The sequence below is a fragment of the Erinaceus europaeus genome, chromosome 2, assembly GCF_950295315.1.
Source record: "Erinaceus europaeus chromosome 2, mEriEur2.1, whole genome shotgun sequence".
Lineage (NCBI taxonomy): Eukaryota > Metazoa > Chordata > Mammalia > Eulipotyphla > Erinaceidae > Erinaceus > Erinaceus europaeus.
Genome location: NC_080163.1, coordinates 188,459,512 through 188,474,170, shown reverse-complemented (window position 1 = coordinate 188,474,170; position 14,659 = coordinate 188,459,512). Strand labels below are relative to the sequence as shown.

At 49.6% G+C, this 14,659-nt stretch overlaps 1 protein-coding gene across 4 annotated transcripts in view; it reads left to right on the top strand.

Moving 5' to 3' along the window:
* The window catches only part of LTBP4 (latent transforming growth factor beta binding protein 4), a 32,590-nt gene extending 19,159 nt beyond the window's left edge, over positions 1-13,431 (top strand). For 2 of the 4 annotated variants that reach the window (XM_060185938.1, XM_060185937.1), the window contains 9 exons: positions 323-469; positions 2,318-2,587; positions 2,778-2,849; positions 3,253-3,381; positions 3,588-3,734; positions 6,246-6,398; positions 7,890-8,270; positions 9,720-9,931; positions 13,066-13,431. In XM_060185938.1, coding sequence (XP_060041921.1) covers positions 323-469; positions 2,318-2,587; positions 2,778-2,849; positions 3,253-3,381; positions 3,588-3,734; positions 6,246-6,398; positions 7,890-8,270; positions 9,720-9,931; positions 13,066-13,413 — 1,859 coding nt within the window. In that variant the 3' untranslated portion in view covers positions 13,414-13,431. The remainder of the gene's footprint in view (positions 1-322; positions 470-2,317; positions 2,588-2,777; positions 2,850-3,252; positions 3,382-3,587; positions 3,735-6,245; positions 6,399-7,889; positions 8,271-9,719; positions 9,932-13,065) is intronic. The other 2 variants (XM_060185939.1, XM_060185940.1) reach the window with 2 other exon arrangements.
* Positions 13,432-14,659: the final 1,228 nt, after the last annotated feature.

Genomic DNA, 14,659 nt, shown 5'->3' with positions numbered 1-14,659 from the left:
CTCCTGGGCTGCAGCGGGGAGGTTCTTGCATCTAACAAACAATTGAACTAGCTTTGGTTAGCCCTGCTTAGTCACAGACATGCAGGAATCTCATTGACCAAGCTTGTGACTTGTGCATATGCACTGGAGCAGATCTGTCCTTCCTCAGAATAAAGGTCTCCCAAGGGGTTGTCACCAGGGTTTGTCACCAGATTCAGTGGGTGCTGGGGCCTGGCCATTAAACACACCCCGTTTATATTTGAAAGCTCAGCTTTTTAGATCTTTGGAATCACAGAAGCTCACAACTGCTGACTCCCTCTCCCCTGCCGTCTCCTGCTCGCAGATGTGAATGAGTGTGAAACCCTGCAGGGTGTGTGTGGAGCTGCCCTGTGCGAGAATGTCGAAGGCTCCTTCCTCTGTGTCTGCCCCAGCAGTCCTGAGGAGTTTGACCCCATGACTGGACGCTGCGTGCCCCCCCACACTTCTGCTGGTAAGATTGGTGACAGTGCCTAATTCACAGCTGGCCTCTGGCTGGCTCACAGAAATATTTGGCCAGCTGCCATCACTGAATGCTGTTTTGATTTTGGATGCCAGGGATTAAAAACCAGGGCCTATAAAATAGCTCACTTACTCTTTCTCTCTGCCTCTGTCTATATCTTAAAAAAGAAAAAAGGGGGGGGTCGGGCGGTGGCGCAGTGGGTTAAGCGCATGTGGCACAAAACGTAGGAACCGGCGTAAGGATCCCGGTTCGAGCCCCCGGCTCCCCACCTGCAGGGGAGTCGCTTCACAGGCAGTGAAGCAGGTCTGCAGGTGTCTATCTTTCTCTCCCCCACTCTGTCTTCCCCCTCCTCTCTCCATTTCTCTCTGTCCTATCCAATAACGAATTGCGTCAACAAGGGCAATAATAATAACCACAACGAAGCTACAACAAGGGCAACAAAAGGGGGAAAAAAAATGGCCTCCAGGAGCGGTGGATTCATGGTGCAGGCACCGAGCCCAGCAATAACCCTGGAGGAGGAAAAAAAAAAAAAAAGAAAAAAGAAAAAAGGGAAGAAACCCAAGTCTAATAAATGGGCAATACATAAGTATGTGCCCTGTCCCTGGACTTCACTGCCTTGTGCCATCCCATTTCCTTCAACAGAATTCTACAGTGAAATCCCAGGGCCTATTAGAATCCATGCTCCCACTAGAAGTTTCTGACTTGTCTGACTGATTTAGCCCCCTGCAAATCAGTCTTTATCCCTCATGGGACTCTTGCCACTGATAGTTTGTTTTGTTTTGTTGCCAACAGGGTTATCAGTGTGACTTGAAGCTTGCACTGCAAATCCACCACTTCCAGTGGTCATTTTTCCCTTTTCTAAAAATTCTTTTTCTTTTTTATAATTTTTATCTCCCCATCTTTGTTTGTGATTAATAAGAGATTACTAAAGGTATTTTTCTTTTTACTTGATAGCACACAGATGAATTGAGAGGGGGAGGGAGGTAGTGAGGGAGAAAGAGACACCTGCAGACCTGCCTGCTTTACTGAAATTTCCCCCTTGCAGGTGGGAACTGGAGACTTGAACCCAGATCCCTGTGCATGTTAATGTGTGCGCTCAACCAGGTGCATCACCTTCCTTTTCTTCCCCCCCCCCCTTTTACCTTAATAAATCTTAATGAGAGAAACCACCATGCGCAAAGGCCTGGGTTCAAGCTCCCACTCTCCACCTGTAGGAAGGTGTTTCAAGAGCAGTGAAGTAGGCCTGCAAGTGTCTTTATTTTTCTCTCCCTCTCTATCCCCCCTCAATTTCTCTCTGTCCTATCAAGTATAATAGCAAGAGGGGAAAAAAGTGGGTGGGGAGAGTAACCGCTGGGAGCTGTGGATTTGTAGTGCCAGCTCCAAGCCCCAGCAATAACACCGATGGCAATAAGAGAGAAAGAGAGAGCAGAAGAGAGAGAGAGAGAGAGAAGAGAAGAGGAGAGAGAGAGAAGAGAGAGAGAGAGAATACACAGCCATAGGACTATTTGGGTGGGGAGGTGTGTCCAAAACTAAATTTTAAGGTGAACACTGAGGTCTGTTTGGGGCGTCCTGGATACGAGGGCCTAGGGAGGCATCAAGTAGGCAGAGAAACCCTCTCCTACCTGAAGTGCAGCTGTGTTTCCTTAGAAAAGTGTAAGGTGAGAAGGGTTGAGATGCAGAACTGACAGGAAGTGAGTGGGAGAGAGATGACAGCGGGGTCACAAGTATGGTCTCTGATATCCAAGGGCCCTGTGAGCCTCTGTTTCCTCCTGGGAGCTAAAAAAGCTCAGCCCATAGTGGACGAAAGTCTCTCTTATTTTTTTTTTCTTTCCTCCCTAGACACATTCTCCAGCCCTTTGCAGTCCCAGGGCCCTGCCAGCCCAAGTCTATCCGCCAGGCTGCCCCCTCCAGCCCTTCCTCGCCGGCCCGGCCCTCCTCGGCAGGGCCCTGTAAGCAGTGGGCGCCGGGAGTGCTACTTTGACACAGCAGCCCCAGATGCATGTGACAACATCCTGGCACGGAATGTGACATGGCAGGAGTGCTGCTGCACCATGGGCGAGGGCTGGGGTAGTGGCTGCCGCATCCAGCAGTGCCCAGGCACTGAGACCGGTGGGTATGAGGTGGGGGCACAGGACTGGGGCCTGGGAAGCATTTGGCCCAGTCCTGGGACTTGATGGGTATGAGGCACAGAAGTGGGTACAGCAGCTGGCACAGGAACTGCATGCAGCCTGGGGCAGGGGAGGACAGGCGTGGGAGCAGGAGTAAGCACTGAGACGGGCTAACTGGTCTCTGTGTCCAGCCGAGTACCAGTCACTGTGCCCCCATGGACGGGGCTTCCTGGCGCCCAGTGGTGACCCAAGCCTCCGGAGAGGTGAGCCCAGACTTTAAGACTCACTCATGCTGCCTTGTGGGCCCATCTGTCTTCTGTCTCTTGGCCCATCTTTCCTTCCTTCCTCTTTCTTTCTCATTTGTTTTGTAACCAAAGCATTGCTCAGCTCTGGCTCATGGTGGTGCTGGGACTTGAACCTGGGATTTCAGAGCTTCTGTCTTCTTGCATAACTATTATGCTATCTCCCCAGCCCGTTTTCTTCTGTATGTTCCCCCCAGCCCATCCCGTGCATGGTAACCTTTGGGTCTCTCACCCCATCTCCACTTGGGGGTCTCTAGTGCTCTCTCTTGGCCTCCCCTGGGCAGCCTCACTTCCCTGCGACTCCTGCTTCCCTCCCCTTTCCTATCTCTTTGGGTGGCTGGTCTCTGACCCTTCTTTTCCGCAGACGTGGATGAGTGTGAGCTCTTCCGAGATCGGGTGTGCAAGAGCGGTGTGTGCGTGAACACAGCCCCGGGCTACTCGTGTTACTGTAGCAATGGCTACTACTACCATACCCAGCGGATGGAGTGCATCGGTACGAGCTCCCGTTCCACAACCCCCAACCCCCAACCCCCACCCCAAGCCTGACCTCCTCACCCCTCCCCAAGCCCTGCCACGCCAGCTCCTCTCTGGACGGTGGCCAGTCGCCAGGGGAAAGTCCTTCCTGGAGTCTAGACGCCATCCATCACAGTGCGCTGGGGAAATGGCACTCCTTCCCTCTCTCCCGGTCTCCCTCCCCAGATAATGATGAGTGCGCCGACGAGGAGCCGGCTTGCGAGGGCGGCCGCTGCATCAACACCGTGGGCTCCTACCACTGCTCCTGTGAGCCTCCGCTGGTGCTGGATGGCTCGCGGCGCCGCTGCGTCTCTAATGAGAGCCAGAGCCTTGGTAACTCCACCCCCACCTTCTAGCCCCGCCCCACAGGCCCCACCCCTGCCCAGGGATGCCTCCTATTGGCCTAACATCTGCGCCCAGGCCACGCCTTCGCGAAGAGCGCGCCTCCTACTCGTGGTCAGGCCACACCCCCTGAGGCCCCAGTTGGTCTGGTCTGGTCTGGCGGTCTTTGAGAAAACAGCTGGCCTGGCTGTTAAAAGCAATGGAAAGAGGCTTTAGAGAATCCTGCCACAAACTGGCCACTTACTGGCCGAGGGTAGACTTACACCTTGCTCATGACCTCTTGAATTATTGGATGACTTATTAGGTGGTTGTGAGGACTGCATTTTTAAGGGGAGAATGGGCTCTAGTCATACTAAATACTAAATGAGTGCTTTCAGTTATTTCCCTGTGTGTTTATATCTTTTCATCTCTGAGTTTCTGTCTTAACATTTTCTCTGAGTTCCTTTTTTAAAAAATATTAATTAATTTATTTTTCCTTTTGTTGCCCTTGTTTTTCATTGTTGTAGTTATTATTGTTATTTATGTCATAGTTGTTAGATGGGACAGAAATGGAGAGAGGGGAATCCGGCGGTAGCGCAGCGGGTTAAGCGCATGTGGCGCAAAGCTCAAGGACCGACGTAAGGATCCCGGTTTGAGCCCCCGGCTCCCCACCTGCAGGGGAGTCGCTTCACAGGCGGTAAAGCAGGTCTGCAGGTGTCTGTCTGTCTTTCACCCTCTCTGTCTTCCCCTTCTCTCTCCCTTTCTCGCTGACCTATCTAACAACAATGACATCATCAACAACAACAACAACAATAATAACTACAACAACAATAAAAAAGACAACAAGGGCAACAAAAGGGAAAATAAATAAATAAGTAAATATAAAGAAATGGAGAGGGGAGGGGAAACAGAGATGGAGAAAGATAGACACCTACAGACCTGCTTCACCGCTTGTGAAGTGACCTCCATTCAGGTGGGGCCATTTTGTTGTTGTTGTTGTTCTCCAGTAGCCTGAGAGGTGGCACAGTAGTTAGAGTTTTGCATTTAATAGCAAGAAGGCTCAAGTCCATTCCCCAGTATCATATGAGCCAGAATGATAATCAGGTGTGTTCTCCCTCTCTCTCATTTTTGTAAATAAATAAAATATTTTTAAGGGTTTATATATTTATTAATGAGATAGGGGGAGTCAGCATCACTCTGGCACTTTCACTGCAAGGGGTCAAACTCAGGGATTCATGTTTGAGATTCCAACACTTTATTTTATTTTTTTTATTAATTAAAATTTTTTTATATTTATTAATTTTCCCTCTTGTTGCCCTTGTTGTTTTTCATGGTTGTAGTTATTATTGTTGTTGTTATTGATGCTATTGTTGTTGGATGGGACAGAGAGAAATGTAGAGAGATGGGGAAGACAGAGATAGGGACAGAAAGATAGACACCTGAAGACCTGCTTCACTGCCTGTGAAGCGACTTCTCTGTAGGTGGGGAGCCGGGGGCTGGAACCAGGATTCTATGCAGGTCCTTGCACTTTGTGCCATGTGCACTTAGCCCGCTGCACTACTGCCCGACTCCCGAGATTCCAACACTTTAAAGCCCTGCACCATCTCCAGGGCTCTTCTCTGAAGCTTCACCCCCACAAGATTTTTTAAAAGTTTTTTAAAAAAATTACTATCTTTATTTATTGGATAGAGACAGCCGGAAATTGAGAGGGAAGGAAGAGATAGAGAGGGAGAGAGACACCTGTAGCCCTGCTTCACCACTTGCAAAGCTTTCCCTCTACAGGTGGGGACTGAGGACTTGAACCCAGGTCCTTGTGCACTGTGACATGTGCACTCAACCAGGTGCACCATTGCCCAGCCCCACCACATAAGAATTTGACTTTGTTCTAGGTCTGCTTCTTTTCATCTCTGTGCATCTGTGATCTCTTTTATTTCTTTGAATTTCTTGATCCTTTGGATGTGTTTGCCTCTCTTTGTGAAACCTTTCTTCTATTTCCCACTGACCCCAACTCTTTTCTCCTCCCACTGCCTGTCCCTTCAACATCCCACCCTCCACACTCCACAGCTTTTCTTCAAACTATGCTCAGAGGGGCCAGATAGTGGTGCAATCTCTTGGTCCCCATCTGCAGGGGGAAAGCTTCATGAGAGTGGAGCAGTACTACAGGTCTCTCTTCCTCTCCCTCTCCCTCTCTCTCCCTTCATATATATATATATATATGCCAGAGTAGTGCTTTCATTGTACAGGTACCAAGCCCCCAAGATAACCTTGGTGGCAATACATTAAAATAATAAATGCTCTGGGGGCCGGGGCAGTGGCACACCCAGTTAAGCACACATAGTACTAAGTGCAAAGACCCGCACAAAGATCCAGGTTTGAGCCCCTGGCTTCCCACCTGCAGGGGGGATGCTTCACAAGTGGTGAAGCAGGTCTTCAGGTGTGTTTCTCTCTCCCTCTCTGTCTTCTTCCCTCTCAATTTCTCTGTCTTACCAAAGTCCCACCTTGAAATGCTGTCTCTGTCCTCAGATGACAATCTGGGAGTGTGCTGGCAGGAAGTGGGGGCTGACCTAGTGTGCAGTCGCCCTCGTCTGGACCGCCAGGCCACCTACACAGAGTGCTGCTGCCTCTACGGGGAGGCCTGGGGCATGGACTGTGCCCTCTGTCCCGCCCAGGACTCAGGTATGGCCACCAGCCTGGGCCACATTTTGCCCCTCGGCTGCAGATCACCCAGTTGTAGACCTCCCAGATCTCTCCAATCAGCCCCATCACACTGCATGTCTACCCCATCTTGCTCTGAATCTTGCTCCTTGGGGCCACAAGTCACATCCACAGAGATCCCAAGGACTCAGCAGGTCCCATAAGGTTCCTGAGGTCTAGTTTCTTGGGTCCAACTCCTGCTGTCAAAACCCCCAGTGAAATCCTCTCCAAATATAGAGCTTTTAGACCTCAAACACCAGATCCTCAGGCCTCACTGCTCTGGTCACAGACTTGGTGATCAGAGCCTATCGATCTCTAAGTCCCCAATGCCTTGGCTAACCCCACTCATCTTCAGCTACCCAGGACCCCAACACAGAATTCAAGACCCCTAAATCTTGGCTCTTAAAACCCCTGAACCCTGGAGCAGGGGAAATAGCACAATGGTTTACACAATGGACTTTTTTTTTTTTTTAAGTGTTTGTTTTATTTGATATGACAGAGAGGAATTGAGAGGGAAGGGGGAGAGAAAGAGGGAGAGAGACACCTGCAGACCTGCTGGGTCCTTGTGCATGGCAACATGTGCCTTCAAATGGGTGTGCTACTGCCAAACTCTTTGAACTTTCCTGCCTGAGGTGCCAAGGTTCCAGGTTCGATTCCAGGCACCACCATAAACCAAAGCTCAGCACAGCATTCTGTTAACAAGACAAAATGAAAACAACCTGAGTTCTCCATCTCTCAGTTTTGGGGAACTAAGATCCTGGTTCCAGTACTCCCATCCTTAATCAAAGACTCAGTTCCTGAGATGGCCCAGTCCTGGTTCCTAAAAGCTATCCATGTTTATATCGCTGGGGGGCCAGAGATGACCCGAACTGCCCCTGCGGCTCCAGACAGACTATGACCCACATAGTCAACGACTGCCACCTCTCCAGATTCAAAGGAGGTCTCGAAACTTTACATCAGGCTCAACCTGACGCTGTTGACTGGCTACGGAAGAAGGGCAAACGCTAGAAGAAGAAATCAGAGCACTGATCAGCTCTGGCTTATGGTGGTGCTAGGGCTTGAGCCTGAGACCTTTGCTGCCTCAGGCATGAAAAGCTTGTTGTATAAACATGATGCTGTCTCCCAGCCCTCCATCCCATTTCTTTTTTTTTTTTTTAAATCTCATTTCTTGGAGACCCTGCTAGAGCACCCCACAGTCCTCCAGACCCCAACACCTAAGCCCTGACTCCTAACTCTCCTTAGTACTCCTACTCTCAGCACCTTGAGATCTCAGTGTTAACTCTCCAACCCTCAGCCTTTGCCCTCCTGGAGACCCTGAATCCCACCTTCTGATCCCAGATCCATCCTCTGAAGCCCCTCCCCTGCCTTAGCCCAAGTTCTCCACACCCCTCCTCAGGACTTCTCTCTCTACAGGGGGAATCTCCTGAGGGGTGGGTCAGGAGTGGCTGATTTTCTTCTCTCCTTCCTTCACAGATGACTTCGAAGCCCTGTGCAATGTGCTGCGCCCCCCTGCATATGGCCCCCCGCGGCCAGGTGGCTTTGGACTCCCCTACGAGTATGGCCCGGACCTTGGGCCACCCTACCAGGGCCTTCCCTATGGACCCGAGGTGTACCCACCGCCCGTGCTCCCCTACGATCCCTACCCACCGCCCCCTGGGCCCTTCGCCCGCCGCGAGGCACCCTATGGGGCGCCCCCCTTTGACATGCCTGACTTCGAGGACGACGGTGACCCCTATGATGAACCCGAGGCTCCCCCTCTGCCAGGTCCGCGCCCCCGATGGCGCTACCGGCCCCGAGACACCCGAGGCTCCTTCCCAGAGCCTGAGGAGGCACAGGAGGGTGGAGGCTATACAGGTGAGCACTGGAGCTGCTGGTGGAGACGGGCTGGGAACCAGGTGTGCAGGGAGGAGAGAGGGAGACCTCTGGAGACAGACCTGTGGACTCACCTAGAGAGAGGTGCAGAGCGGGGGCGGGGCGGTGGCCCACACAGTTGAGTGCAGACATTACCATGTGTGAGGAGCCGGTTCAAGCATCTGCTCCCTCCTGCGGGGGGAAGTTTCACAAGTGGTGAAGCAGGGCTGCAGACGTCTCTCTGTGTCTATGTTTCCTTCCTCTCTCAGTTTCTGTCTGTTCTATCAAAAAATAAAATAAAGTAAAATAAAATAAAATAAAGGAATAGTGGCTCCTGGGAGCGATGAATTCATAGTACAGGCACCAAGTCCCAGCAATAACCCTGCTGGTAAATAAAATAAATAAATAAATAAATAATAAAAATAGAAAGAGGTGCACAGGGAGGTCACCCTCCTGTTTCTGCAGCTCCCCCCACTGCCCAGGAGTGGGATATACAGTTTACTTTTTTTAAAAAAATTTTATTAGTGACTTAATATTGCTTTACAAAATTTTTAAAAAGGGCAGAGGGTAGATAGCATAATGGTTATGCAAACAGACTGTCATGCCTGAGGCTCCAAAGTCCCAGGTTCAATCTTTTGCACCATCATAAGTCAGAACTGAACAGTGGTCTGATAAAAAAAAAAAAAAAAAATTAAAAAACAACTTTATTCAATAGGATAGAGACAACTTGAAGAGGGGAGAGTGAGACAGAAAGGGAAAGTAAAAGGCCTGCTTCTCTGCTTGTGAAGCTTCCCCCTGCAGGTGGGGACCTAAGGCTTGAATCCAGGCCCTTAGGCATGGTAACATGGGCAGTTCATTTATTTACTTATTTATTTCTTATTATTTTTAAATTTATTTATTCCCTTGTGTTGCCCTATTGTTTTATTGTTGTAGTTATTATTTATTCCCTTGTGTTGCCCTGTTGTTTTATTGTTGTAGTTATTATTGTTGTTGTTACTGATGTCGTTGTTATTGGATCAGACAGAGAGAAATGGAGAGAGGAGGGGAGAGAAAGATAGACACCTGCAGACCTGCTCCACCACTTGTGAAGTGACTCCCCTGCAGGTAGGGAGCCAGGGGCTCGAGCCAGGATCCTTATGCCGGTCCTTATGCTTTGTGCCATCTGCGCTTAACCCGCTGTGCTACCACCAGACTCCCAACTTATTTATTTTATATACAGAGAAATTGATATAAAAGGGGAGATAGAGAAAAAGAGATGCCTGCAACATTGGTTCACCACTTTGAAAGCTTTTCCCTTGAACCCTGGTCCTTGCTCATAATGTACCACTGCCTGGCCCCTGGGATGTACATATTAAAAGGGTGTCACATAATTAGGTTGTGGGGACAAAGAAGATGGAACTCAGAGACCTAGACACATCATGTCTTTCCTCCGAACCCCTACTTCTTCCTCAGGTGCCCTGACAGGGCCCTACGAGGGGCTGGAGGCCGAGGAGTGTGGGATCCTGGATGGCTGTGCCCATGGGCGCTGCGTGCGTGTCCCAGAAGGCTTCACATGTGACTGCTTTGACGGCTACCGCCTGGACACAACCCGCATGACCTGTGTCGGTGAGGGGCAGGGAGGGGCCACTGGGCATAGGCAGAGAGAGTGGCAGCCTGGACTAGAGGTGGGCTATTGGCGTCAGGAGACCCTGTAGAGGGGACAGGATCTCCCTAAACTGGGTGGGAGGACCATTACCGTGCAGGGTTGGGGCCCATCTGAAGGAGGGTTTGTTGGGGTGTTGGTACAGAGGTAGGGCAGGACTGAAGCAGGACCAAATGGTGGGATTGGCCAGGGGAGACAGCATATGGTTATGCAAAAAAGACTTTCATACCAGAGGTTTAGAGGTCCCAGGTTCAATCCCCAGCATCATCATAAACCAGAGCTGAGCAATGCTCTAGAAACAAAGACGAGGTCTCGTAGATATGGTTAGAAGCACGTCCAGTGCAGCCTTACACTGCTCAGTCTCAGTGGAGAGCTTCTGTCTTCCTGTCTGTAAAAATGGGATATTAACCACAGCTGCCTGGCTTCCAACTTAGTAAAGCAGGGTAGCTACAACCAACACCAGGGGGGAGTCGAATAGACCCCAGGCTCAGTCCAGCACCAACGTGCTATATGATCCAGGACATATCCTTGTCCCTTGCTAAGTACAGTTGTCGAAGCCCCTTCACTGATTTGCAGTGAACAGTGTCATTGCTGGGAGTCAGGTGATAGCGCAGCAAGTTAAGTGCAGGTGGTGCAAAGCGCAAGGACCGGCATAAGGATCCCGGTTCAAGCCCCCGGCTCCCCACCTGCAGGGGAGTCGCTTCACAGGCGGTGAAGCAGGTCTGCAGTTGTCTATCTTTCTCTCCCCATCTCTGTCTTCCCCTCCTCTCTCTGTTTCTCTCTGTCCTATCCAACAACAACGACATCAATAACAACAACAATAATACAACAGGGCAACAAAAGGGAATAAGTAAATAAATATTAAAAGAAATTAAAAAAACAACAACAGTGTCAGTGCTGATTTGCAGCAGTGATGAGGCACGGAAAAGCATATTGAGTTTCCTAAGGTCTCTGGCAAAAACTAGCACACACAGGGAGGGGCCAGGTGGTGGTGCACCTGGTTGAACGCACATGTTATAATGTGCAAGGATCTGGGTTCAAGCCCCTGGTCCCCACCTGCAGAGGGAAAGTTTGAGAGTGCTGAAGCGGTGCTTCAGATGTCTGTTTTTCTTCCTCTCTGTCAGCCCCTTCCCTCTCAATTTCTGGCTGTCTGTATCCAATAAAGAAAGAAAGAAAATTAAAAAAATTAAAATAAAAAAATAGCAGATAGACTAGTGGTTCTGTAAATGAGTTTCTTTTTCTAAATTTTTATTTATTTGTTTATTTTTGCCTCCAGGGTTATTACGGGGCTCGGTGCCTGCACTACAAATCCACTGCTCCTGGAGGCCATTTTTTCCCTTTTGTTGTCCTTGTTATCACTGTCCAGGGCCTCGAACCAGGTTCCTTACAGCCGGTCCTTGTGCTTTGCTCCATGTGAGCTTAACCTGCTGTGCTGTTGCCCGGCCCCCTGCAAATGACTTTCATGCCTGAGGCTCTGAGGTCCTGGGTTCAATCCCCAGCACCTCCATAATCCAGCACTGAGCAGTACTCTGGTAATAAATGAATGCAATGCAATGCAATGCAATGCAATGCAATGCAATGCAATGCAATACAATACAATACAATACAATACATTACCAGGAGGATGGGTGCTCACAGACATTGAGGACAAATCTAAGGCAGGCTGGGCAGTGGCATACCTAGTTAAGCACACATAGTACAAAGCACAAGGACCAGATTTTGAGCCCCCGGTTCCCCACCTGTAGGAAGAACACCTCACGAGAAGTGAAACAAGTCTTCAGCTGTCTCTCTCCCTCTCTATTTCCTTCTCCTCATTCAATTCCTCTCTGCCCTATCCAATAAAATGGAAAAAATGGCCACTAGGAGTAGTGAGTTCATAGTGCCAGCACCAAGACCCAGCAATAACAGTGAAGGGAAAAAAAAAAAGAGGAAGAATGAGAGAACTAACCTGAGATCCTACTGGGAATGCAGCATTGGACAAGAGGCTTCCTCCATGCTATGCTGCAGCTGCAGCTCATACTCAGTGAAAGCCAAACAGAAGGATAAAGTTAATACAAGTCAGTGGTGAAGACAATGGATGGTGGGCTGGGGAGACAGCATAATGTTTATGCAAAAACATTATCGTGGGTGGAGGGTAAATAGCATAATGGTTATGCAAACAGACTCTCATGCCTGAGTCTCTAAAGTCCCGCGTTCAAGCCCCTGCACCATCACAAGCCAAAACTGAACAGTGCTCTGGTTAAAAAAAAAAAACAAAACTACTATCCTGCAGGAATATCTTTTTGGACATCATATTTATTTATTTATTTTTGTCTGGCAAAAAATAGCAGATACAGGGGCCAGGTGGTGGTGCACCTGGTTGAGCGCACATATTATAATGTGCAAGGATCTGGGTTCAAGCCCCTGTCTCCACCTGCAGAAGGAAAGTTTGTAAGTACTGAAGTGGTGCTTGCAAAGCAGGATTGCCACTGTGGCTCATTGACTGTGCAATTAATTCACTGCTTCGGCTAGCCTTTTATTTTTATTTATTTTTAACAGAAACAGAGAGAGAAAGGAATGAGAGAGAGAGGGAGAGGGAGAAGGAGAGGGGAAGGGAGAGGGGGAGAGGGAGGGGAGGGAGAGAGAGAGACCTTCTTCTTCTAGCGTTTGCCCTTCTTCTGTAGCCAGTTAATGGCTTTGAAATCGACTGGGATCCATGTGGATTCAGTCGGCTAGGAAGGATCGTCAGTTTCCCCAATGAATGGGTTCTCACGGGATGCACCACGGGAAGGTCGATCCAGTGCATCCCAGAGAGAGACCTGCAATACCAATTCACTATCATGAAGCTTCCGCCTACAGGTGGGAATTGGGGGCTTGAACCAGCGTCCTCACACATGGTATTGCTTGGGTCATTACACTCAGCCCCTTTACATAATCATTATGCTGTTTCCCTGGCCCCAGCATTATTTTCCTAACATCCTCCCCCCACACACACCCTAGTGAGTAATGGATGACCACATCCACTTTCCAGAAAACGCTTGCCCAGAGAGGTTATGCCACTTGTTCAGACTCAAACAGCCAGGAGCTCAGCGTTCTTGCTCCTCTGCTCTGAGTATCATAGGTGGGCCACCAGGACCTCCGTCCTAAGCACCCTTGTTTATCTTCCCTCCTCCGTAGACATCAACGAGTGTGATGAGGCCGCAGTGGACGTGCCCCTCTGTGTCAACGCACGCTGTGTCAACACTGATGGCTCCTTCCGTTGCGTCTGCCGCCCTGGGTTCGCGCCCTCGCACCAGCCGCACCACTGCACGCCTGCCCGGCCCCGGGCCTGAGCCTCCCTGCACACACGGGCCCCTGCCACTCACCCCCCGGCATCCTGTGCCCGCCTGTGCGCATGCGCACACGAGGCCACCCCGAGTCCAGGGGACTGGGAGAAGGGCTCATCGCTCCCTCTGTTCCCCACCTACCACTTGCGCCTGCGGGGCTCTTCATGTTCATGCTCATTTTTATACAGTTTTTCAATAAAATAACACCTATTTTGTACTTTTGGCCTCTATTATTCTTTTTTTTTCTTTTAACCCAGAATACGGTTCAGATATGGTTTATGGTGGTGCTGGGGACTGAACATGAGACCTCCATAGCATCAGGTCTGAAAGTCTATTGCCTGGACTGTTGTGCCATCTCCCGGAGCCTCTGTTTATCTCTTTATTTATTTATTTTATTATCTTTATTTATTTGATAGATATAGCCAGAAATTGAGAGGAAGGGGGATATAGAGAGGGAGAGAGACACCTGCAGCACTGCTTCACCTCTTGTGAAACTTTCCTCCTGCAGGTGGGAAGTGGGACTTGTTGGTTTTTATTGTTGTTGTAGTTATTATTGTCATCATTGTTAGATAGGACAGAGAGAAATGGAGAGAGGAGGGGAAGACAGAGAGGGGGAGAGAAAGATAGACACCTGCAGACCTGCTTCACCGCCTATGAAGCGACTCCCCGGCAGGTGGGGATCCGGGGGCTGGAACCGGGAGCCTTACTCTGGTCCTTAACCCGCTGCGCTACCTTTTTTTGTTGTTGTTTGTTTGTTTGTTGTTTTTTGCTTTAGAGGTTCCAAATCCTGGATTCCAGGAATATCAGTCTGCATGGAGGCTCTAGGGGCAGCTGAGCAGGGTGACAGATAGGGAGAGAGGGGGACCTGCTTCGCTGCTTGTGTAGTGCCCCCTGTAGGTGGGGAGTAGGTAGGGGGAGCTAGAACCTGGGTCCTTGCACTTGGTAATGTGCCACTGCCCAGCCCCCCAGATGTAGTCTTCACTAAGCCAAAGTGTGGGGGATGATGAGACCACTAGACCCTCTAACCACCCTGCTTACATTTCTTTTAAAATATCAGTTGTCTGTTCAGCGGGGAAGCAATTACAGAAGCCAGACCTTCAACCTTCTGCATCCACAATGACCTTGGGTCCACACTCTCAGAGGGTTAAAGAATAGCAAAGCTGTCAAGGGAGGGGATGGGATACGGAGTTCTGTTGGTGAGAATTGTGTGGAGTTGTAACCCCCCTTATCCTATGGTTTTGCCAATGTTTCTTTTTTATAAATAAAAAAATAAATTTTATTTATTTTTGCAATATTGAAAAAAGAAAATACAGAAATGTGGCATGGATTTCAGAGTAGCAGAGGATACTGAAGGAGTAAGACAAGGACAAAACCAAACCAAACCAAGAGAAGAAGATGAAGCAGCAGCTACTTCAAAGAAAACTAAAAGGGAGTTGGGGAGAGTG